The 24,868-nt window shown below is 42.5% G+C and overlaps 2 protein-coding genes across 8 annotated transcripts in view; one reads left to right on the top strand and one right to left on the bottom strand.

Annotated features, from left to right (window-relative positions):
- ankrd22 (ankyrin repeat domain 22) overlaps positions 1-2,465 on the top strand; it is a 47,707-nt gene extending 45,242 nt beyond the window's left edge. For all 3 annotated transcript variants that reach the window (XM_068052549.1, XM_068052547.1, XM_068052550.1), the window contains exon 6: positions 1,331-2,465. In XM_068052549.1, coding sequence (XP_067908650.1) covers positions 1,331-1,408 — 78 coding nt within the window. In that variant the 3' untranslated portion in view covers positions 1,409-2,465. The remainder of the gene's footprint in view (positions 1-1,330) is intronic.
- A 392-nt stretch (positions 2,466-2,857) lies between these two features.
- Positions 2,858-24,868, bottom strand: part of lipf (lipase, gastric) — a 95,934-nt gene continuing 73,923 nt past the window's right edge. For all 5 annotated transcript variants that reach the window (XM_068052527.1, XM_068052528.1, XM_068052529.1 and 2 more), the window contains exons 8-11: positions 17,256-17,402; positions 11,322-11,393; positions 10,685-10,756; positions 2,858-5,200 (exon numbers count right to left, since the gene is read on the bottom strand). In XM_068052527.1, the coding sequence (XP_067908628.1) occupies positions 4,967-5,200; positions 10,685-10,756; positions 11,322-11,393; positions 17,256-17,402 (525 nt within the window). In that variant the 3' untranslated portion in view covers positions 2,858-4,966. The remainder of the gene's footprint in view (positions 5,201-10,684; positions 10,757-11,321; positions 11,394-17,255; positions 17,403-24,868) is intronic.

Raw genomic sequence — 24,868 nt, 5'->3', positions numbered from 1 at the left:
GGCTGAATTTTACCCTTGTCGGACGGGAGCCGTCCACCGGCTGAAAAGTCGGTGGCGTTCCCGCCTCTGCCTGGGAATCCAGTCCGTATTTTACAGTCCCCAGGCCCTTAATAGGTTTGAGGCAGGACTTCCACTTCATTGAGGCAGGGTGGCAGGACTTCCACTTCGTTGAGGCAGGAAGTCCCATCTAATGGAGCTGCCGACCAATCAGTGGGAGCGGTGGCCACTGCAGGGACTGCAGACCAGCTTCACGAAGAAGAGGAAAGACGGCCCCGGGAAAAGTTAAGTTTTAGGGGCCCTGGCGAGGCAAGGGTGGTCAATTGGAGGGGCATGCTGGACGTTGGGGTGGTTGGGTCATCGGGGGCAGCCCTCCGTCGGGTACAGGGTGCCTGGCCAGGAGGCCCACTCCAGGTTGTCAGAACACCGTCTGCTTTTGTCAGACGGCTTTTCTGAGGCCTGGGCCGCCCAACTGGCCAAGGATAAAATCCCCGTGGCGGCAGGCAAATGCCCTTAAGTGGCCATCAGTTGGTTAGGAAGGACTCCCCGAGCCTCCCACTCCATTTTATGCCCCCCCCCCCCACCACCTCACACTTTTTTGGGGGGGGGAGGAGCCGTAAAATTCCACTCATTATGTTTCAGTGAGGGAAAAATGTGGAGATAACATTGTTTTGTTATAAGACTCTGGCATTCTGCATTCATCTCTTCCTTTGGAACCAAGTTTTGTTTTGTACTGAAATTTAGCTTAAAGTAAACTACCTGGCAGAATAAAGACCCATTCTGCATGTAGAGTTGTTGCTTCAAGGGGGTGGAAGGTTATCGGGGGTAGGTGAAAATGTGGAGCAATCAGTTCAGCCATGAACGTATTGATTGGCAGAGCAGGCTCGAAGGGCTGAGTGGCCTACTTCTGCTCCTAATTCATGTGTTCAAGATCCAGCCTTAAACAATTCTCTCTAGTTTTTCACTTGCTACGCAGTGATAATGGGACACCACTGCACTAACCTTTTTGAAACATTGGTGCTAAGACTAGTGTACTCCAGAAAATAGGTGGAGTTGTGCCTACAAGGTCATTTCAACTCAATTGCAGTTTCACTCCCAGTTACTTCTGAATTTTATTCCTCTACTTCACAATGAAAAATGCTGCCCACAGTAAAGAGTATATTAATTTTCACATTTGCCAGTCTATTAATTCATTCTTTGGCATATTTTCTTTAATTGTAGTACCCTTTGAAATAAGCTACTTGAATTAAAATAAGCATTTACAGCTTTTCTGGTTCAATAAAAAATTGGAAATATATAATGAACTGACATTTTACATAAATTTTTTTTTAAGAATGGAGAAACACCCCTGGACATTGCCACACGATTAAAGTTTCCAAATATTGTCGCTGTGCTACGGAAGGATTCGTAGAAAGTTCTGGAGTCGTGCATGTGTGTATTTTATATGTAGCAAATAAAATGTTTTAGTATACCTTTGAGAAATGAATTGGTATCTGACTTTACACCATTTCATTTCCTTGCTGCAAATTGTCATCCTTGGCTCAGTGGTCGCTTCTCACCTGAGTCATAAGGTTCAAGTCTTTCCCGAGAAACTGGAGCAGATAATCTAGGCTGGGACTTCAGTGCAGTACTGAGGGAGTGCTACACAATTGGCTACCTTTCAGATGAAACTCATCTGCCCTCTCAGAAGGATGTAAAAGATCCCATGGTATTATTGGAAGAGCTGGGAAGATGTGTTGACTAATATTTAGCACTCAACCAACATCACCTTATAAAAAAAAATGATCTGGTCATTTATTTCAGTGCTGTTTGTGGGAGCTTGTATTGGTGTTTCCTACATTACAACAATGACCACCTTAAAAGTACTTCAACAGTTGAAAAGTGCTTTTGGACATCCTGGGATTATGAAAGATGTTAGATAAGTGCAAGTTCCTTCTTTCAAGTGGTCCTCTGCTGGTTTCTCAGGTGGAGATAATGACAGAAGGTTACATCAGCTGTGCAAACCTCGCATTGTCTTTTATTTCCATCTAGGATTTCTTGGTGCTGAATAACTGTCATACATTTTTAGCATTATTTGGATCCAGGAACTGAAGTTGATCCACGTTTGACAGGCCCCTCAGGGCCTCCCTAAATGCCATTAAATGTTCCTGTGGAGGATATGACAGTGAAAATTTAAAAGTTAAGTTATCTACGTTTGTGCTGTTGCAATCATTCTTTGAATGGCAGCATTCTGTAACCAAGATTCCAGCTTCAGAGTCCTATTTCTGAAAACAGTTACTGTGGACAGGGATGGAGATTTCTAACTACATTTGCTTACAAATTGGGCAATAATGCTCCATTATCTCGTCAACCACCCAACAAGGGATGAGTCCCACTAGATGTAGGTAATTACCAGCTTCCTTATCCAACTGTCCTGAGTGTTTATTTGTTATAATAAACTACCTTTATTAAAATGGTTCTGAAAAGTACCTTTGTGTAATATGTTCTGTATGTGACTACAACCTGCACAAGGGTCAAATTCAGATCTTTTTCACAGCTGTGAGCAGAGAAGCCAGATCCAAAGAGTGTCTTACGAAAGCCACCTGAAGGAAGGACGAGGGTGGCCAATAGGCTGGTATTTCCATTTAAATTCCAAAACTGCAAATTCAGAGGTGCTGCCTTCCAGGATCTGCCACATCATAAATTAGGCACTCCCTTCCCCCCCCAAAAAAACACACTGGGCTCAATACTTGAGCCTTACTCTTATTTTTTCTTTTTAATTAGATATATTGGAAATTGAAAGCACAGTAACTAACTTACTAACTAACTTACAATCTTTGCTTGACAATCTGGGTAGAATCAAATAGTCTTAAAACAAATGTAAAACAAAGTATCTTTATTAAAAGGGTTCCATTGTAATAGCAAGACATCTGTGACAAGGTTATAAAGGCTATATGAAAACTGTAATATGCAGACAAGTTTAATATTGTTTAAATTAGCAGCAGTCTTCCTACTGTGCTTAACAAACACAGATATGCAGATTTTCAAAAAGTATTTTTTCAGTCTTGAAACCCAAAAACAGCATCCTTAAACTGTCATCCTTCAATTTGTTTTTAAAATCAGCTTAATCTTTATCACCGTAACAATGCCTACGCCATTATTGCTGTTATAATAAAATTGTTACTGTTCTGTGAACTTCAATCAGTTCACAATGGGTACTGACAGATGGGCTAGTCCTGTACGTTCTTAAAGTGTTCCACTTTAACCAGCTCACTAATTGCCCACTGACCACATCATTGTGCTGGTAACTGTGCAGGATACTGCAAATCCACAGGCATTAAAAACCAAATTATCTAACATTTAAAATTAGCCAAAAGTGTGAAATTTTTAAAAAGCCATGGAAGGTATTTTTCAGGAAAATAAGCCAACCATTCATCAGGTCTGTCCACAAACACATAAATTTGCTCAACTGAAATTTGGTTTGGTTTTCAAAATCACTAGCACCTAAACTAACCAGATCCATCTTGAAGTCAACACTCAATTCCCACATGAAAAAAATGTGTGGAATGGAGTCGTCATAAGTAAGATGGTCTGGATACTCTGGTTGGCTGCAGCTCATGTTCACATAAGCACATACTTAAATATACTCAGCTGCTATGATTCTCTCATGTGAAAGATTGTTCCCAGTAAAAGCACATTCAAAATTGCACCTGAATTACTAATTGACTTCAAAAGATTTATATTTTCATTTCCTGAGAAGGTTAGTTTGCATGATTTAATAATTTCCATGAGCACAAGGCGACACACATGGTATAATTCATATTTTCAGGTTGAAGAGGCAGGTCAAGTACTACAGTCTACTCCTGGTAATTCAAAGTCATTGGCAATTTGAATTAAGCAAACAATGTAAATTTTTAAAAGTTCCCCCATTTTATTAAATTAAATGACTGAATGAAGAGATGCAGGTTGCCTCAGGCAATACGACTTTTAACTTCAAATAAAGCATGCATTTGCAAAGTCAATGTTCAGAAAACAAACCAATTTTTTTTCAACCAGATTTAAACTGGTAACAAAAGCATCAAAAATACCACGTTCTTACAGTTAGCTCATGTAGCAAAACAGTGTTAAAGAAATTCAGTGGATAAAGTTTGGTCTGCGAACAGCAGAAAATGTTCTCAAAATTCTACATGTGAAAAGGAGCCTCAAGCCATAAATGCACCAACAATTAAGGCCTCTTCAAGGAATTCAAACACCATCCAGACTTGGAGATATATTGCCATTCCTTCATTGTTGCTGGGTCAATATTCTAGAACTTCCTACCTAACACCATTATAGCAGCACAGTCACCAAAAGGACTGCAGCAGTTCAAGAAGGCACTCTCAGAGCAAGGGAAGGGGAATAAAACTGGAAGAGAAAATGTCTACTGGAAAAGCTTACCTTTAAAATTAGGGCTATATAAGATCATACATCCTATGGCTTTACCCAAATGCACAGGAGGATAATTTGTCTGCTTTCATTCATAGCATTCCTGGCAATTTTAGGGTAAGATCAAGTCACAGGATTTTTTTAAATATATAAATTCCCTGGTCTCAAAGGTCTGATAAGTGGCAGGAGGAGGTGGACAACAATTTTCAAACCTCCATTAATGTTACCTTGACTAGGACCACTTCCAAATTGTTTGTCCTATTTCTAAAGAATCATCAGGCCTCAGCTTGGCATTTGCCCATAGCATTATGACAGTGATCAGCATATGGGACTAGGCACTCACTCACTTCTGGCTTAAAGACACGGCTTAGGCATGATCTGGGCAACAAAGTAATAAAGCTTTAATAATTTTAAATCTGGTATATTATCTCTTTTTTTAGGAATCATTTAAGACCATTCAAGATTCATATAATGCAGTTGTAAAGGGAAAAGATAAAAAGAAAGGCACACTTGGAGGGTCTTTTAACTCCAGTTTTAAAATAGTTTATGGCAGACTGTCCCAGACTCACTTATACTTTCTCATGAGACTAATGATGTCGTAGTACATGCGCTGTGGAGCATCCAGGCCCCAGATGAAATCCAAATGTTCCCAATCAGGGATTATTTTGTGGTGAATAAGATTGGGTATTTGTTTCAGCATCATTTGCACATCTTGGGAATCAGCTAGCCAATCATTTCCTCCAGACCAGAGAGCAGTGGGAACATGCATCTCTTTCATGTTGTACAGAGGTGGTTTTGCCTGGTGGCATAAAAAGAAAAGAAAATTAGAGATTCAGAATTTAGCTAAGTTACTTAATGCATTAAAATATGTTTGTTACTGCAGTGAGTTCCTAGTCTTTGGTGTATTGTACTGCTGAAGGAGAGCACAAAGCTCAGTTAAAATGAAACCCTACATGGGGAGGAATTCATCCCTAGAATACAGTTATATAAAAGCAAAATACTGCGGATGCTGGAAATCTGAAACAAAAACAAGAAATGCTGGAATCACTCAGCAGGTCTGGCAGCATCTGTGGAAAGAGAAGCAGAGTTAACGTTTCGGGTCAGTGACCCGAAACGTTAACTCTGCTTCTCTTTCCACAGATGCTGCCAGACCTGCTGAGTGATTCCAGCATTTCTTGTTTTTGTGCCTAGAATACAGTTGTTCCTCTCCTGATTCCAAACAGACTTATTAAGGTGAAATTGGAGTAGGCTATCCATCCAAACCTCAAATGCAGGAAATGATGTAAACTGAGAGAGAATGGGCTCAAAGCTAATGAGCAAAATCGATACTTCTGTATCTATATCCATCAAACTCCACAAATATTAAATTCAGGTGCATTCACATATTTGTTTATGTTTGTTAGAGAAGTCTACAGCTTTGCCTTGGTTAGTAAGACTATTACAAATACCAAACAAACTCGCCAATAATTCTATAAGCTACTGCATGTAGTTTTGATACTGAACAGTTTTTTGAAACTGTATATAAAATGTAAGGATTTATTACAGACGTTGCTGTGTAAAAATGGCTGCCATATTTACCTACAAACAATGACTATTCTAAATGTAATTTATTGCATGTGGGACAGTTCTGAGTACAGAGTAACAGGATATGGAAATCCAAGTTCTTCCCTTATGAGGTTGGGGGGGGGGGGGGGAGTGCGGTTCTCACCAATAATGTTCTGACACAGTCAGTCAGCTTACGGAACACTGCATTTCTTCCATCTTCAGGGCCATTCAATAGGATAAATGAACAGGATTCTAACTCACAAGGTGATACATTGGCACTGTTTCCTTCTGCGAGCAATCCAGTTCCTAGCTGATTTCTCACGATCAGATGTTATCAGCTTTCAGATATGCAGCTATTGATAGTATTTAAGTGGCCTTTATAGTGGCCTGAATGTGTAGTTCTTAATGTGAAAGACATGGCTTCCAAATGTCTGTCTGGTATTTGGAATGTTATAGTAAAAGAATACCCACCTGTAACTAAATTACCAGTTCCTCACCTAGAAACATTTAAATGTATATTTTACAGTTAGGTTATGCACTAGGAACCAGAAAATAGTAAACATTGTAAACCACGCACAGTCTGAACATTATGGATTAATATTACCTGTGTAACTTGGAAAGTCAGTGCAGACATCTCTCTCTTAAATTAGTTTTCCCAGAACCCATCCGCCCTTCCTCCTGTGAGCCCTACGAGAGCATCTCAATTGGTAGCCATTTCACATTCTTTTGGCTGTAGCTCACATGTGTCATCCGCGAACTTAGAAATACTACATTTGGTCCCCACATCCAAATCATCGATATATATTGTGAACAGCTGGGGCCCAAGTACTGATCCCTGTGGTACCCCACCAGTCACAGCCTGCCAGCGCAAGAATGACCCATTTATTCCTACTCTTTGCTTTCTGCCTGTTAACTAATTCTTAATTCATGCCACTATATTACCTCCTATCCCATGTGCTTTAATTTTGCTAATCAATCTACTGTGGGGCCTTTATCAAAAGCCTTCTGAAAATCCAAGTTAACCACGTCCACCAAGTCCCTTTGTTAGTAACATCCTCAAAAAACTCCAACAGGTTTGTCAAACATGATTTCCCATTCATAAATCCATGTTGACTATGCCCACTCAGATCATTATTATCCAAGTGTCCATTTATCACATCCTTCAGAATAGATTCTAGCATTTTCCCAATGACCAATGTTAGGCTAACAGGTCTGTAATTCTCTCTCCCTCCCTTCTTAAATAGCGGGGTGGCATTTGCAACCTTCCAATCTGCAGGAACCACTCCAGAATCTATAGAATTTTGGAAGATGATCACTAATGCATCCACTATCTCCATAGCTCCCTCTTTCAACACTCCAGGATGTAGAATATAAGGTCCTGGGGACTTATCAACCTTCAGCCCCATTAATTTCTCCAATACAACCTTCTTACTAATACTAATTTCCTTCAAGTCCTCATTCCCCCTAATCCCTTGGATCTCTAATTCTGGGAGATTTCTTGTATCTTCCTCAGTGAAGACAGACACAAAGTAATAATTTAGCTTCTCTGCCATTTCTCTATTCCCCATTATAAATTCACCTGACTCTGCCTGTAATGGACCCACATTTGTCTTAGCCAAACGTTTCCTTTTTACATACTTGCAGTATCTTTTACAGTCCGTCTTTATATTTTTTGCTAGCTTACATTCATATTCTATTTTCCCTTTATCAGTTTCTTCGTCCCCCTTTGCTGTATTGTAAAAACCTCCCAATCCTCAGGTTTACTACTATTTCTGGCAACTTTATAGGCCTATTCTTTTAATCTTATACAATGCTTTTTTTTATCCACGGTTGGCTGCCTTTACTTTTGGGGATTTTGTGCCTTGAAGGAATGTATAGTTGCTGTAAGTTATGTAATATTTCTTTAAAGACTATTCATTGCCGATGTACTGTCATACCTTTTAATGTATTTTCCCAATCCAACTCAGCCAATTTGCCCCTCATACCTTCATAATTTCCTTTTTTCAAATTTAACACCCTGGCTTCAGATTGAGTTATCTCAACATAATGTAAAATTCTATCATATTATGGTCACTCATCCCTAAAGGTTCTTTTACAACAAGATTAATTAGCCCTTTCTCATTACATAATACTAGATCTAAAATAGCTTGTTCTCTAGTCGATTCCTCAACATACTGGTCTAGAAAACCATCCCTAACAGACTCCAGAAACTCGTACTCCACAGCATTAGTGCTCATTAGGTTTACCCAGTCTATGTGCAGATTGAAGTCACCCATAATTACTCTATTACCCATGCTTCTCTAATCTCCTGATTAATACCATGCCCCACACTAGCACGACTAGTGGCCTATAAACAACAATTACCAATTTTTGCTGCCCCTTGCTGTTTCTTAGCTCCACCCAAACAGATTTCACATTTTGTTCTTCCAATCTGAGATCCTCCCTTACCAATGTACCTTATTATCAGCGCAACCCCATCTCCTCTTCCTTTTTTTTCCTGTCCTTCCTAAATGTCGAATATCCTTTACCATTCGGTTCCCAGTCTTGGTCACCCAGTAGCCACGTTTCCGTTATGGCAATTAGATCATATCCATTTACCTCTATTTGGGCCTTTAAATCATCTACCTTGTTGCGAATGCTGCATGCATTCAGGTAGAGTGCACTTAACCTTGTCTTCTTGACATTCTGTATTTGAAGCCTAGTTGATGCTTGCCTTTGTTTCGCCTGCCTTCTAATGTCACTTGCTACTTTTCTACCTCCTGTTTGTTACCAGCTTTACTTCCTTCCAATTTGAACTACCCCTCAGGTTCCCATCCCCGACAAACTAGTTCAAACCCTCCCCAACAGCGCTAGCAAATCTCCCTGCAAGGATATCAGTTTGGGTCCTGTTTAGGTGTCGCCCGTCCATTTCATACAGGTACCACCTGCCCAGAACCAGTCTCAATTCCTCAGAAATCTGATTCCCTCACTCCTATACCAGTTCTCCAACCACATGTTCAATTGATCAATTCACCTATTCCTATGGTCACTAGCATATGGGACTGGGAGTAATCCTGAGATTACTGCTTTGGAGGTCCTGCTTTTTAATTTCCTTCCTAACTCCCTAAAATCTGCTTTCAGGACCTCATCCCTCTTCCTACCTATGTCATGGTACCAATGTGGACCACGACCTCTGGTTGTTTACCCTCCCCCAGAAGGAGGTCCTGAAGCTGCTCTGTGACATCCCTGACCCTGGCACCAGGGAGGCAACACACCATCCTGGAGTCAAGTCTACTGCCGCAGAAACGCCTGTCTGATCCCGACTATCAAATCCTCTATCCCGATTATCTTCTACTCTTCTTCCTCCCTTCCTGTGCAGCTGAGCCACCCACGATGCTATGGACTTTGCTCTGGCTGCACTCCCCCGAGGAACCATCGCTCTCACCAGTATCTAAAATGGAAAACCAATTAACAATCAAGATATACTCAGGGGTCTCCTGCACTGCCAGCCTGGTTCTCTTAGACTGCCTGGCGATCACCCATTTTCTCTCTGTCTGAATGGTCCTAACCTGCGGTATGACCAACTCCCTAAATGTGCTATCCACATAGTCCTCTGCCTCGTGGATGCACAACAGTGATTCCAGCCGCTGCTTGAGTTCCGAAATCCAGAGCTCAAGCTTCTGCAGCCAGTGACACTTCCTGCAGATGCGTTTGTCTAGGACTCGTGATGCATCCATGACTTCCCACATACCGCAGGACGTACATTCCACTTGGCCAAGCTGATCTGCCATAACATAACTTTAAAAACTTTTTATTAAAATGTGAAGTAAAATAACTTGACAGTTATTCACCGAAGAGAAAGGCAGCTATTGGAGGCTGAAGAAAGGTAGAAGAAAGAAAGGAGCCCCTCCCTCACACACCAAACTCCCACTTTACACACTGTGCACTCAAATTTATTTTCTTAATTTATGTTCCTCTCCTTATTGAACTCCCTCAATTACCAACTCCCTTGTTAACACTCTGTGCCCTCCAGCAGCACTGAGAGTCTGTGAATTTATACTTTGAAATCAATGCTGTGTCAGTTGTGCTAGACCTTAGAAACCAGTTTAAGCTAGCTACCTATTAACTAGCTACAGCTACTCTCAGTGTGTTAGTATACCCCTGTTTAAAGCTGCAAGAAACCTAACCTACCTCTTAATTGAAACAGGAATTTCAATTAATTGCTAGATGTAGCAAAACAAAAGCTAGTCTTGAGAAAGTAACCCTTAAAATTCACTCGTTTACCAAACTCCCTTCTTCACACTCAGTGCAGACCTGTCTGATATGTTCTTTCTCTCCCTACCCCAAAATACCCACAACATTATATTCAGTTCTTGTAAGTTAGCAAAAAATGAAACAAGCCCATTTGCCAAAAGGTAATCTATCACTCCTGTTTTCTGCCTTGTTAATTGTCCTATCTGCATAATAATGGCACGGTTTTAATCATCATCCCTCTAAAGTTGTTTCTCATTTCTTGTTGTATACCACAAACAGCAAGACTAAACTGCTACGTGGAAGAATCTTTTTGTCTCTCAATTCCTTCATCAGCTTTACTGGCTTTTAATTCACAGTACACAAAGCAAAAATTAGTATGTATAAAATGACCAGAATCAGGTTGCAGGAAATGTAGGATGAAACATATATATATATAATTAATATACATTTTATATATATATATATATATAGATCGATTTTTCTCAGGTGGTTTCTTGTACAATACCTGATTATAATGAGCCATGTTTTTTGCATAGGAACCCCAGTCAAAAGCCTGAAAATGTCCTTCTTTCACAGCCTGAAGAACATAATAATTGCATAATCAAAAGATTGTTTTCAACTCAACCTATTAAAAGTGCACAAACATAACCCAATGTGTCCTTAAACATATTAAGTGACATACACCATTACTGCATGTTAACTTTTACAGAAAATCTACACTTTGAAAAGTGCACATATTTTCAATGGAAATACGTTGTACTAAACCAAAATGTTGATTAGATACTGTGTGTACCATCTACAAGATGCACTGTAGCAACTCACCAAGGCTCCTTCGACAGCACCTTGCAAACCCGCGACCTCGACCACCTAGAAGGACAAGGGCAGCAGACGCTTGGAAACACCATCATCTGCAAGTTCCCTTCCAAGCAACATACCATCCTAACTTGGAACTATATCATCATTCCTTCACTGTCGCTGGGTCAAAATCCTGGAACTTCCTAACAGCACTGTTGGTATATCTACACCTTAAGGACTGCAGAGGCTCAAGAAGTCAGCTCACCATCACCTTCTCAAGGGCAATAAATGCTGGCCTAGCCAGTGAAGCCCACAATCCCATGAACAAATTAAAAAAAAGGCTGTACCTGACTCCAGTGAATAATGTTTTGTACGGAGGTTCCAGCGGGACAGTGTGCTGAATAGACTGGTATTCTGCTCTGGAAATACATTTGAAATATTGGAAAATTTGTCCTTTAAATGTTTAGCATGATTATGAAAATGTATAAAATACATTCTTATTGTTTACAATTGTAGAAACAACTTGTATTTATATCGCATCTTTAACTTTTAAAATGTTCTAAGGTGCTTCACAGGGGCATTATAAAACAAAATATGACACCAAGTCACATAAGGTAATACCAGGGCAGATGGCCAAAAGCTTGGTCAAAGAGGTAGGTTTTATGGAGCATCTTAAAGGAGGAAGGCGAGGTAGAGAGGTAGAAAGGCAGCGAGGTTTAGGGAGGGAATTCCAGAGCTTAGAGTCCAGGCAGATGAAGGTACAGTCACAAATGGTGCAGTGATTAAAATCAGGGATGTTCAAGAGGCCAGGATTAGACGAGCACAGATATCTCGGAAGGTTGTGGGGCTGGAGGAGATTACAGAGATAGAGAGAGGTGAGGCCAGAGAGAGATTTGAAAACAACGATGAGAATTTTAAAATCGAGGCATTGCATCACTGGGAGGTAATGTAGGTCAGCGAGCACAGGGATGATGGGTGTGCAGGACTTGCTGCAGGTTAGGACACAGGCAGCAAAGTGTTGGATGATTTCAACTTTACAGAGAGGACATTTTCTATTTTGGTTTTGCAACATTTGTAATTTTAGTTGCTTTTTACTTTTTAGATATTTGTTTTCTGTGGTAAATAAACATGACAACTACCTTTATAGTCCACCACGGCAGATGTTGAAATTTGAATGCAATTAATAAATCTGGAATTAAAAGCTAGTCTAATGGTGGCCATGAAACCATTGTCGATTGTTGTAAAAACCCATCTGGTTCACTAATGTCCTTCAGGAAAGGAAAGCTGCTGTCCTTACCTGTCTGGCCTACATGTGAGTTCAGACCAAGAGCAGTGTGGTTGGCTCTTAAATGGCCTAGCATGCCACTCAGTTCAAAGGCAATTAGGGATGGGCAATAAATGCTGGCCTAGCCAGTGATGCCCATATCTCCCCAAATGAATACAAAATAAAAAAAGAGCATGGGAGACCAATCAGGAGGTTGTTAGATAATAAAGTCTAGAAGTAACAAATGCATGGATGATTTCAGCAGTAGATGTGCTGAGGCAGGGCTGAGTTGGGTGATGTTACAAAGCTGGGAATAGGCAGTCTTTGTGATAATATTCAAAACCCCAAAGCAGTCAGCTAAAAGCTTTACATCTGTTGATTTAGAGACAGTTATTCAATTTTCCAACTTAGAACAGTTTGCATTTTTTTTTGGAGGGGGCAGTGTGGGGGAGAGCCAGAGAAGAGAAATTCATTATCATCAGATTATCATTTGGAATGGACATTGTAAGTGAATTGGAATACTAAGCTTAAGGGTGCATTTACACGAAAAGGATAGCGTTGGTGTGATCAGTTTTACTTTGCAAGGACACTGCAAATACAATGTAGATATAGCCTGAATTCAGAGTCCAGCCCGGAATGAACATCAGAGTGAAGCTGAGCTAGAATGGACAGCCTCATTCTGCGTCAGTCAGTTTGGGATTCAACACCCAATATACACCTCACTGGCTTCACTTCACTCTTGTGCTACGCCTAAATACAACATAAAGCACAGAGCTTGAATATAAAACACTATATATAGGTTGTCGTGTTTATTTACTGCAGAAAACAAATATCTAAAAATAAAAAACAAAACTAAAAGTGCTGCAAAACCAAAATAGAAAATGTTGGAAATCCTGCCAGTCAAACAGCATCTAAGGAAGGAACAGGTGGGACAATGTTTTGTGCCCAGTCCTTCCTCAGAGTGGAAAGATTAGAAGGCATTTTAATAGAAGCAGAAAAGATGGGGACGGAAACCAAGGGAGATGAAGTAAACTAAAAACAAAATACTGCAGATGCTGGAAGTGTTGGAAATACTCAGCAGGACTAGCAGTATCTGTGGAGAGAGAAACAGAGTTAACATTTCAGGACAATGATCCTTCATCAGAAGCGATGAAGTAACATGCTCCAACGAAAAGCACAACATTTTTAAATGATATTTAGGATCAACTCAGAACAAGAAGAATTACGAAAGAAACAGAACGCATATGAACAGCTGATGCAAAAAAAGGGTTTCCATCCAAAGAAATAATCGACCTGCCTCCCCTGCTACCAGACAGGAACACGCTCATCCATAGCACCAGCACCTCTTGGAGGATACAGATATTGTTCAAAGTTTTTAAAAGTGCATGTTCAGGCCAGAGATGCAAAACACTCAGAAGGGAAAATGCCAGGCTGAATTTTATGCGCCCTTGGGAGATGGGCTGGGAGGCAAGGGACCCCATAAAATAGTGAGGGAAGGTGAGGGGTGGAGCGCCGGTCTTCCGGACACCATATGATTTTGTTGGGGGCGGAGATGGCCAAAGACTGCCTTCCGGCCCAGAGGCTAATTGAGGCACTTAAGTGGCTGTTGGGAGCTCCGCCACACAGGGAGGTCATCCAGTAAAACAAGGTGGCCTCCCTGTGGACTAATTGGGGGGGGCCTCCGGCCTCCTCATCGGCAATCCATGACCCACGGAGGGCCCTCAGAAGCTAAACGGTCCCTCTGCAAATGGAGCCCCACACCCCCCACTCAGCTGTTGGAGGCGGGATCCCCGTCCTTAACGGGACTGGAACCCCAACGGTGGGAAGTAAATTGGCCGGGGTTCAAAACAGGGCCAAGGTAGGGTCAATCCCTGCCTTCATGCCCAAGCTGGGACCCCTGCCATCAAGGTAAAATTCAGCCCACTGTCTCTGAAGCTTGCATTGACTGTGACAGAAAGGAATAGAGAGAACAAATCTAAAAGTAAATTAACAGATAAGGATAGAGGTTACAATAATAATAAAAAGACAAAACTAAAAGGCTCTGTAGAGAAACCAGAGAGCAGGCGATACTAGACCTGGTATTGTGCAATGAGATGGGATTAATTAATGACCGCCTGGTGAAGACACCCCCCGGTAGCAGCAACCATAATATGATTGAATTTTTCATTCAGTTTGAGGGAGAAAAGAGTGGGTCCAAGACTAGTATTTTAAACTTAAATGAGGGCATTTATGAGGGCATGAAAGCAGAGCTAGCTAAAGTGAACTGGCAAAGTAGGTTAAGGGATAGGTCAATATAGATGCAGTGGCAGACATTTAAGGGGATATTTCAGAATACACAGAATAGATACATTCCAAAGAGAAAGAAAAATTCCAAGGGGAGGACCCACCATTTATGGTTAACTAAAACAGTTAAAGATAATATCAAACTTAAGGAAAAAGCATACAATTATGCAAAGATGGGTGGCAAGTCAAAAGATTGGAAAGAACATAAAAAACAGCAAAGAATGACAAAGATTAATAAGGAGGGAAAAATTAGAGTATGAGAGAAAGCTAGCTAGAAATATAAAGACAGATAGCAAGAGTTTCTATAGATATTTTAAAAAGAAAATAGTTAACAAAGTGAGCATTGGTTCTTTTGAAAGTGAGTCTCAGGAATTAATAATGTATAGTAAGGAGATGGCAGATAAATTGAAAAGGTACTTTGCATCGGTCATCACTATAGAGGAAAGAAGTAACATCCCAGAATTAGCTCCAAGTCAGGAAATGGAAGGGAGGGAGGATCTCAAGAAAATTACAATCACCAGGGAAGTCGTACTGAGCAAAGTTTAGGAGCTGTGGGCTGACAAGTCCCGGGGTCCTGATGGACTTCATCCTAGGGTCTTAAAAGAAGTGGCTGGTAAGATAGTTGATGCGTTGGTTTTAATTTTCCAAAATTCCCTAGATTCAGGGAAGGTTCCATTATATTGGAAAACAGTGAATGTAACTCCTTTATTTAAAAAGGGAGGAAAAGCAGGAAACTACAGGCCAAATCATAGGACAGATGTTAGAAGCTATAATTAAAGACGTTGTAGCAGAGTACATACAAAAATTCAAGGTAATCAAGCAGAGTCAACATAGATTTGAGAAAGGGAAATCATGTTTAACCAATTTATTGGGGTTCTTTGAGAAAGTAATATGTGCTCTGGATAAAAGGGGATATTACTGTACTTAGATTTCCAGAAGGGACTTGATAAGGTGCCACATCAAAGGTTATTATGAAAAATAAAAACTCATGGTGGGGGGGTGGGGGCATATTGGCATGGACAGAAGATTGGCGAGCTAACAGGAAACAGAGAGTAGGCATAAATGGGTCATTGGCTGGTTGGCAAGCAGTAACGAGTGTCACGGGGATCAGTGCTGGGGCCTCAACTTTTTACAATTTATATAAATGACTTGGACGACGGGACCGAAGTATGGTTACTAAATTTGCTGATGATACAAAGGTAGGAAAATAAGTTGTGAAGAGGACATAAGGAGGCTATAAAGGGATATAGATAGGTTAAATGAGTGGGCAAAGATCTGACAAATGGAGTATGATGTGGGAAAATGTGAAATTGTCCATTTTGGCAGGAAGTATAAAAAAGAAACATATTATCTAAATGGTGAGAGATTGCAGAGATCAGAGATGCAGAGGGATCTGGGTGTCCGAGTGGATGAATTGCAAAAGGTTCGTATCCAGGTACAGCAAGTAATTAGAAAAGCTAATAGAATATTGTTTATTGTGAGGGGGATTGAATACAAAAGTAGGGAGGTTATGCTTCAGTTATACAGCGCATTGGTGAGACCATATCTAGAGAGTACTGTGCACAGTGTTGGTCTCCTTATTTAAGGAAGGATGTAAATGCATTGGAAGCAATTCAGAAAAGGTTACTAGACTAATACCTGGAATGGACGGGTTGTCTTCTGAGGGAAGGTTGGACAGTCTAGGCTTGTATCCGCTGGAGTTTAGAAAAGTAAGAGGCGACTTGATTGAAACATACAAGATCCTGAGGGGTCTTGACAGGTTGGATGTGGACACGATGTTTCTCTTGTGGGAGAATCTAGAACTTGGGGTCACCGTTTAAAAATAAGGGATCATCCATTTAAGACAGAGGTGAGAAGTTTGTTTCTCAGAGGGTTGAGAGTCTTTGGAACTCTCTCCCTCAAAAGGTGTCGGAAGCAGAGTCTTTGAATATTTTTAAGGCAGAGGTAGATAGATTCTTGATGAGCAAGGGAGTAGGCGGGAATGTGGAGTAATCAGTTCAGCCATAAATTCATTGATTGGTGGAGCAGGCTCGAGGGGCCGAGTGGCCTACTCCTGATCCTAATTCATCTGTTCATATGTTTATAGTACAGCAGAACAAAGATGGAGAAATCAAGAGTTGGAATGAAAGACAGACTTAAAGTGGTGAGTCGAAGGGAATTCAGGTCACAAAACTGCATTTGTCTCCCCAATGTAGAGACCACACTTTAAATCACCAACTACCATATACCTAAAATAAGTTTTAAACAATGCAGCGATATTATTGAAAGATACATTTTTGGCAACAACGATGTTCCTCCCCTGCCCCAACTTTTCAGTAACAACCATTTTTTTCTTACATGCCTTAAATAAAAAAAAAATGTTATTAAAAAAGTGTCCTATCGCTCCCCTAGACGGTGAACAGAAAGTGTAGTTGATGGAATTATTTCACAGTCTTAAAATTACTGGGGATTAAAAATTTACCTCTATCTGATCAAGTGAGTTTTAAGTCCTCCTGCTACTACTGGGTACAAGTTTTAGTCATTCCTGCTGGACTTTGAACAATTTGCAACAGAGGGCAGGTAAAAAGACTGACCAGCAAATTTCTAACTACGAATGCTGTGTTGTTTAATCACAGAGCAAATATGGGTACATCCACAAAACAATCCAGAGAGATGAACTGAAGGAGATTTTCTGATATGCATATCCAGTACTTTTTCCGGCCTTCCCCATCTTTTAAGCTTCTGTGACACTTACCATGTTGAGGTTCTTCTCATTGAATCCACTTATTACAAAGAATATATTGCCACACAGCTCTTCAATCAAGAAGCGATTGCATATATGCGTAGCAAGCCATGTTACATCCTTAGACTGTGGAAGGAAGTCCTGATTTCCAAACAACTCCTGAAAACCACAATAGAACATTAATAAATCATGATAATAAATAAATCTACAGCTAAGTGCAGGCTAATTTAAATCACTGACAAGGGGTTTGGGAATTTCCACTGTGCTGTGCAGGGTGGGATGGGGGCCATCTTTCGGCAGTAGGAGGAATATGAAAACACAAATTCTGAATTTCCTTCTCAATCACCTATTGCCCAAATGCTGAAAGTGCCATCATACTGTACAACTGAAGTAATGTCATAGTAGAATATGGCAATGATTTTAAGGGGATATGAAACATTCAGAGCAATGTATAGATTAAACAAATTGCAAGTCTAAGGATACCATCTAGTTTTGGAATTCCTCCCTAAACACCAACACCTCCCTCTCCTCCTTTAAGGCCCTCCTTAAAACCCATCTCTTTGATCAAGCTGTTAGGCAGCACCTCCTAATATCTCTTTATTTGGCTTGGTGCTAATTTTTGCCTGACTACACAACTCTGAAGCGCCTTGTGGTGTTTTTCTATGTTGAAGACGATATATAAATGCATGTTTTCTTTTATGCATTCTTGGCAAGGCCAGCATTTATTGCCCATCCCCAACTGTCCTTGAGAAAGTTGGGATGAGCTGCTTTCTTGAATCGCTGCGGTCCACAGTGCTGTTGAGAGGGAGTTCCAGGATTTTGACTCAGTGACGACGAAGGAACAGCGATATAGTTCCAAGTCAGGATGGTGTGAGATTTGAGGGGCATTGGGGGTGCTGGTGGGGAGCTTCCAGGTGGTGGTGTTCCCATGTACCTGCTGCCCTTGTCCTTCTAGGTAGTAGAGGTCGCGGGTTTGGAAGCTGCTGTCCAAGAAGCCCAGACTAGTTACTGCAGTGCATCTTGTAAATGGTACACACTGCTGCCACTATGCACCAGTGGTGGATGGAGTGAATGTTTAAGGTAAGTTCTAGTATTGCATTAATAAGACCATTCATGACGTATTATTTACAGCTATGATTGTAGTACTAGAAAAGAATTCACACGGAAGAATAAAACATGGTTTCAGATTTTAGATTCCCAAGCAAAGAAGGATTCAGAGGAGTCTGGGTCTAGGGTAGGAAAAGTGAAAGTTGGCCAAATCAGAAGCAAATCAACAGTCTGATTGGCCTTTTCTTGTTCCTACATGACAGTGGTTCTCAAACTGGGGTCCACAGACCCCTCGATATCCAGAGAGACATTCTAGGGGATCGGAGAGTGCTTACCAAGCAGGGCCAGACTTTTGAGTAGTAGAGGTGGTGCTATCCGGGAGACAGGAGAGGATTGCAACTGCCACTTGTGCAGCACAGTGGGGTGGCTGTCTCACCTAAGATGGAGGAGTGCTAAAAGTAGCACAAAGGTCACTATAAGGGCGGCACAGTGGCGCAGTGGTTAGCACCACAGCCTCACAGCTCCGGCGACCCGGGTTCAATTCCGGGTACTGCCTGTGTGGAGTTTGCAAGTTCTCCCTGTGTCTGCGTGGGTTTCCTCCGGGTGCTCCGGTTTCCTCCCACATGCCAAAGACTTGCAGGTTGATAGGTAAATTGGCCATTAGAAATTGCCCCTAGTATAGGTAGGTGGTAGGGGAATATAGGGACAGGTGGGGATGTGGTAGGAATATGGAATTAGTGTAGGATTAGTACAAGTGGGTGGTTGATGGTCGGCACAGACTCGGTGGGCCGAAGGGCCTGTTTCAGTGCTGTATCTCTAAACTAAACTAAACATAACTGTAAGCAATCTTTAAGTAAATATCTGTAAGTAAATACCTGCTTTCTTACGAGCATTACTAAAACTACTCTTTATCTAGAATTTTCATATTATGAGTATTTTATAGTATTATAATTTAGATGGGTTTGTGATCACTAATCCATTTGATAAGGGGTCCTTCAACCAAAAAGGTTCGAGAACCACTGCTGCATGGAATAAAATACTGTACTACTTACATCATATATTAAATGGAGAACCAAATCCCAGCTCCAATAGTGCATTTAGCTATCAGCTTATTTTTTTTTAAATATTCAGCTATACAGCAATTCCATTGGAAGCATTAGCTTTATGAGGGAGTAATGGAAACCTGAACATCCATCAAATCCATGGCTGCAAATTGCAGAAGCAGGTTAAGATGCCATAGACCAAAATTTTAAAAACGGGCAACCCAACCCTAGCCAACCTCCTTCTGGGTAGCCCTCCAAAGGTAGGTCAGATACTAAAATACTTTAAGCAGGCCGCATGCCTCCAATTTAAGTTAACTTTTAGTTTTAACGCTGCAGGCCGGGTTTCCCAAGCTGAAGGGAGGCGTAAAGAGCTGAATCAAACAATGTCTTTATAGCACTGCTTGTGGGCCAAGCGGACCAGGAATGTTTTCCCCCACCCACCAAGCTAACCGTTTAAAAACACTATGATGGGACTTCCATGATCTGCAGATGGTTGTGGTTGTTGCAGGCCAAACATCTAAGCGCCAGACATCACTGCAGGAGTTTCTCAGGGTAGTGTCCTAGGCCCAACCATCATCAGCTGTTTCATCAATGACCTTCCTTCAATCATAAGGTCAGAAGTGGGGACGACTGATGATTTCAGTGTTCAGAAACATTCCCAACTCCTCAGATACTGAAGCAGTCCATGTTCATCTGCAGCAAGACCTGGACAGCATTCAGGCTTGCATTGATATGTTGCAAGTAACATTCGCGCCACGCAAGTGACAGGCAATGACCATTTCCAACAAGAGAGAATCTAACCACCTCCCCTTGACATTCAATGGCATTACCATCGCTGAATCGCCCACTATCAACACCTGGGGTGGGGATGGGGGCGGTGTTACCAATGACCAGAAACTGAACTGGACCAGCCATATAAATACAAGAGCAGGTCAGAGGCTGGAAATTCTGCAGCAAGTAACTCACCCCTTGACTCCCCAAATCCAATTCCCCTGTCCACCATCTACAAGGCACAAGTCAGGAGTGTGATGGAATACTCTCCACCTGCCTGGATGACTGCAGCTCCAACAACACTCAAGAACCTTGACTTCATCTGGGACAAAGCAACTTACTTGATCAGCATCCCATCAACCACCTTAAACATTCACTCCCACCGCCACCACCGTACAGTGGCAGTAGTGATGCGCTGCAGCAACTTGCCAAGCCTCCTTCGCCAACACCTCCCAAACCCACAATCTTTACCACCTAGAAGAACAAGGGCAAAAGACGCATGGGAACACCACCACCTGCAAGTTCCCCTCCAAGCTAGACACCATCCTGACTTGGGACGATATCGCCATTTCTTCACTGTCGCTGTGTCAACACTTTTGGAGTACCTACACCAGATGGACTGAAGCGATTCAAGAAGGCAGCTCACAACCACCTTCTCAAGGGCAATTAGAGATGGGCAACAACTGTTGGCCTCGCCAATGGCACACACATCCCATGAATTAAAAAAAAGCACCTCCCCCCACCCCACGATGGCCAACTCTCCCACCCTATATTGGACTTCGTTCTGCTCCAGTCCCCAGCAGCCTTCCTACTCAACACTCAGCCTGACTGTCAATCTGTCTGGCTGCAGCCAGGAAACCTGTTGAAAAAAAAATTTGAATTTGTTAAATTCAACAGGACCTGAGAGAATTCAGTACCTCTAGCTTTCCCAGCCGCAAATCATCTCAGTCCCTTCCTCCCTCACAGATATCAGAATAATAGATACGTGAATTTTTTTTTACAAAAGGGACAGGTAGCAGCCAGTTCTTGGAGATAACTTCAGATGAACTGTACTTGAAAGACAATTTACACTTACAATTGTCAAGTAGAGTCATAGAGTCGTACAGCATAGAAACAGGCCCTCGGCCCACCGCGTCCATGCTGACATTAATGCCTATCTATACTAATCCCACCTGCCTGCATTAATTCCACATCCCTCTATGTCTTGCTCATTCAAGTCCAGATGCCTCTTAAATGTTGCTACTGTTCCTGCCTCCACCACCTCCTCAGGCAGCTCATTCCAGATACCCACTATTCTTTCTGTGAAAAATTTACTCCTTTGATCCCCTTTAAACCTCCTCCCTCTCACCTTAAATCTATGTCTGCTAGTTTTAGTCACCCCTACCATGGGAAACAGACTCTGGCTATCTACCCTATCTGTGCCTCTCATAAATTTTATATACCTCTATCATGGCCCCTCTCAGCCTCCTTCGCTCCAGGGAAAACAGACCCAGCCTATCCAATCTCTCTTTATAACTCAAGCCCTCCAAACCAGGCAACATCCTTGTGAATCTTTTCTGCACCCTCTCTAGCTTAAATCACATCTTTCCTGTAGTGCGGCGACCAGAACTGCACACAGTACTCCAAATGCAGCCTAACCAACGTTATGTACAACTGTAACATGATGTCCCAACTCTTGTACTCAATGCCTCGGCCGATGAAGGCAAGCATGCCATACGCCTTCTTCACCGCCCTGTCTACCTGTGTTGCCACTTTCAGGGAACTATGTACTTGCACCCCAAGGTCTCTCTGCTCAACAACACTCCCCAGGGCCCTGCCATTCACTGTATATGTCCTGCCCTGGTTTAACTTCCCAAAATGCATCACTTCACACTTGTCTGCGTTAAATTCTATTTGTCAATCCCTTGCCCACTTTCCCAGTTGATCTATATCCTGTTGTAACCTTGGACAACCTTCTTCACTGTCCACTATACCACCAATTTTGGTGTCATCTGCAAACTTACGAATCATGCCCCCTACATTCACATCCAAATCATGAACATATATGACAAACAACAGAGGGCCCAGCACCGAACCCTGCGGCACACTACTGGTCACCGGCCTTCAATCTGAAAAACAACCCTCCATTACCACCCTCTGCCTCCTATCACCAAGCCAATTTTGTATCCAATTGGCTAGCTCACCCTGGATCCCATGTGTTTGAACCTTCTGGACCAGCCTACCATGCAGGACCTTGTCAAAGGCCTTGCTAAAGTCCATGTAGACAATGTCCATCGCCCTGCCCTCGTCAATCCTCTTGGTCACCTCCTCAAAATACTCAATCAAATTCGTGAGACATGATTTCCCACGCACAAAGCCATGCTGACTATCCCTAATCAGACCATGCCTTTCCAAATGCATATAAATCCTGTCTCTCAGAATCCTTTCCAATAACTTTCCCACTATTGATGTAAGGCTCACCGGCCTGTAGTTCCCTGGCTTATCCCTGCTGCCCTTCTTAAATAAAGGCACAACATTAGCTATCCTCCAGTCTTCTGGTACCTCACCCGTGGCTAACAATGATACAAAAATCTTTGCCAGGACCCCGGCAATCTCCTCTCTTGCTTCCCATAGCATCCCAGGATACACCAGGTCAGGCCTGGGGATTAATCCACCTTCATGCGCTTCAAAACCTCCAACACCTCCTCCTTTGTAATGTTGATATGCTCCAGGATATTGCTGTTCCGTCCCTTGAACTCACTAGCTTCCATGACCTTCTCCACGGTAAATACTGACGAGAAATATTCATTTAAGACCTCGCCCATTTCCCGTGGCTCCACACATAGATTGCCACACTGATCCTTAAGGGGACCTACTCTCTCCCTAGCTACCCTTTTACTCTTAATATAAAGGAGAATCCTAAAAGATTCTATAAGTATCTTATCTGCCAGGGAAATCTCATGGCCCCTTTTCGCCCTCCTAATTTCCTTCTTAAGTGTAGTCCTACATCCCCTATACTCCTCGAGGGACTCGCTTGATCCCAGCTGCCTATACCTGACATATGCCTCCCTCTTTGTCCTGACCAGACCCTCAATATCCCTCATCAACCAAGGTTCCCTAAACTTGCCAGCCTTGCCCTTCCATATAACAGGAACATGCCGGTCCTGTGCTCTTCTTATCTCGCTTTTAAAAGCCTCCCACTTGCCAGACGTCCCTTTACCTGTAAACAGCCTCTCCCATTCAACTTTTGAGAGTCCCTGTCTGATGTCATTGAAATTAGCCTTCCCCCAATTTAGGACTTCAACCTGAGGATCAGTCCTATCCTTTTCCATAACTATGCTGGGTAAGTAAAAGCTATATATTTGGGCGGTTTAAAATCACTTTCTTTTGGTTGCAGCAGCTTTGACAGAAGCGGAGGTGCGGAGCGAACTTGCAGCTGGGAGGTCAGTTTCAGTGTAAGTTAAAGTTAATTCCCTTTTGTTTTCGGAGGACCAGGGGACTGCTGGGTAAGTAAAAACTATATATTTGGGCGGTGGCTGTACCCGAGACACTACACGTGTAGTGTCTCCCACCCACCCTCCTCCTCTAACCAAAAAAAAGGACTCTGTTGTGTTGATAAGGTAAGCTTTTTATTTAAAAAGTTCTGTCCGTCGGATTGCTAAGCTAACAAGTTTTGACTTTTTTTTTTTGGTTTTTCAGTAGATTTGTTGGGAATGGAGGTTAAGGCAGTTGAATGTTCCTCCTGCAGAATGTGGGAGGCAAGGGTCGCCAAGAGTGTCCCTGCTGACTGCATCTGCGGGAAGTGCACCCAACTCCAGCTCCTCGAGAACCGCGTTAGGGAACTGGAGCTGGATGAACTTCGGATCATTCGGGAGGCGGAGGGGCTTATTCAGAGGAGTTATGGGGAGGTAGTCACACCTCAGGTAAAAGAAGTAGGTAGATGGGTTACCGTCAGGGGAAGGAGAGGGAATCAGCAGGCAGTGCAGGGATCCCCTGTGGCCGTTTCCCTCAACAACAGGTATACCGTTTTGGATACTGTTGCGGGGGACGACTTACCAGGGGTAAGCAATGGGGTACAGGTCTCTGGCACAGAGTCTGTCCCTGTTGCTCAGAAGGGAAGGGGGAAGAGGAGCAGAGCATTAGTCATTGGTGACTCCATAGTTAGCGGAACAGATAGGAGGTTCTGTGGGAACGAGAGAGACTCACGGTTGGTGTGTTGCCTCCCAGGTGCCAGGGTTCGTGATGTCTCAGATCGTGTTTTTGGGATCCTTAAGGGGGAGGGGGAGCAGCCCCAAGTCGTGGTCCACATAGGCACCAACGACATAAGTAGGAAGAGAGATGGGGATTTAAGGCAGAAATTCAGGGAGCTAGGGTGGAAGCTTAGAGCGAGAACAAACAGAGTTGTTATCTCTGGGTTGTTGCCCGTGCCACGTGCTGGCGAAGCGAGGAATAGGGAGAGAGAGGAGTTGAACACGTGGCTGCAGGGATGGTGTAGGAGGGAGGGTTTTGGTTTTCTGGATAATTGGGGCTCTTTCTGGGGTAGGTGGGACCTCTACAAACAGGATGGTCTTCACCTGAACCAGAGGGGTACCAATATCCTGGGGGGGAGATTTGCTAGTGCTCTTCGGGGGAGTTTAAACTAATTTAGCAGGGGAATGGGAACCTAAATTGTAGTTCCAGTGTACAGGATGTTGAGAGTAGTGAGGTCAGGGATATGGTTACAAGGACACAAGAGGGCACTGGCAAGCAAGAACTTGGTTTAAAGTGTGTCTACTTCAACGCCAG

This window comes from Heterodontus francisci, chromosome 20, assembly GCF_036365525.1.
Source record: "Heterodontus francisci isolate sHetFra1 chromosome 20, sHetFra1.hap1, whole genome shotgun sequence".
In the NCBI taxonomy this organism is placed as follows: Eukaryota; Metazoa; Chordata; class Chondrichthyes; order Heterodontiformes; family Heterodontidae; genus Heterodontus; species Heterodontus francisci.
Note: the sequence above shows the minus strand (reverse complement) of the source record. Positions and strands in the feature narration are given on the sequence as shown.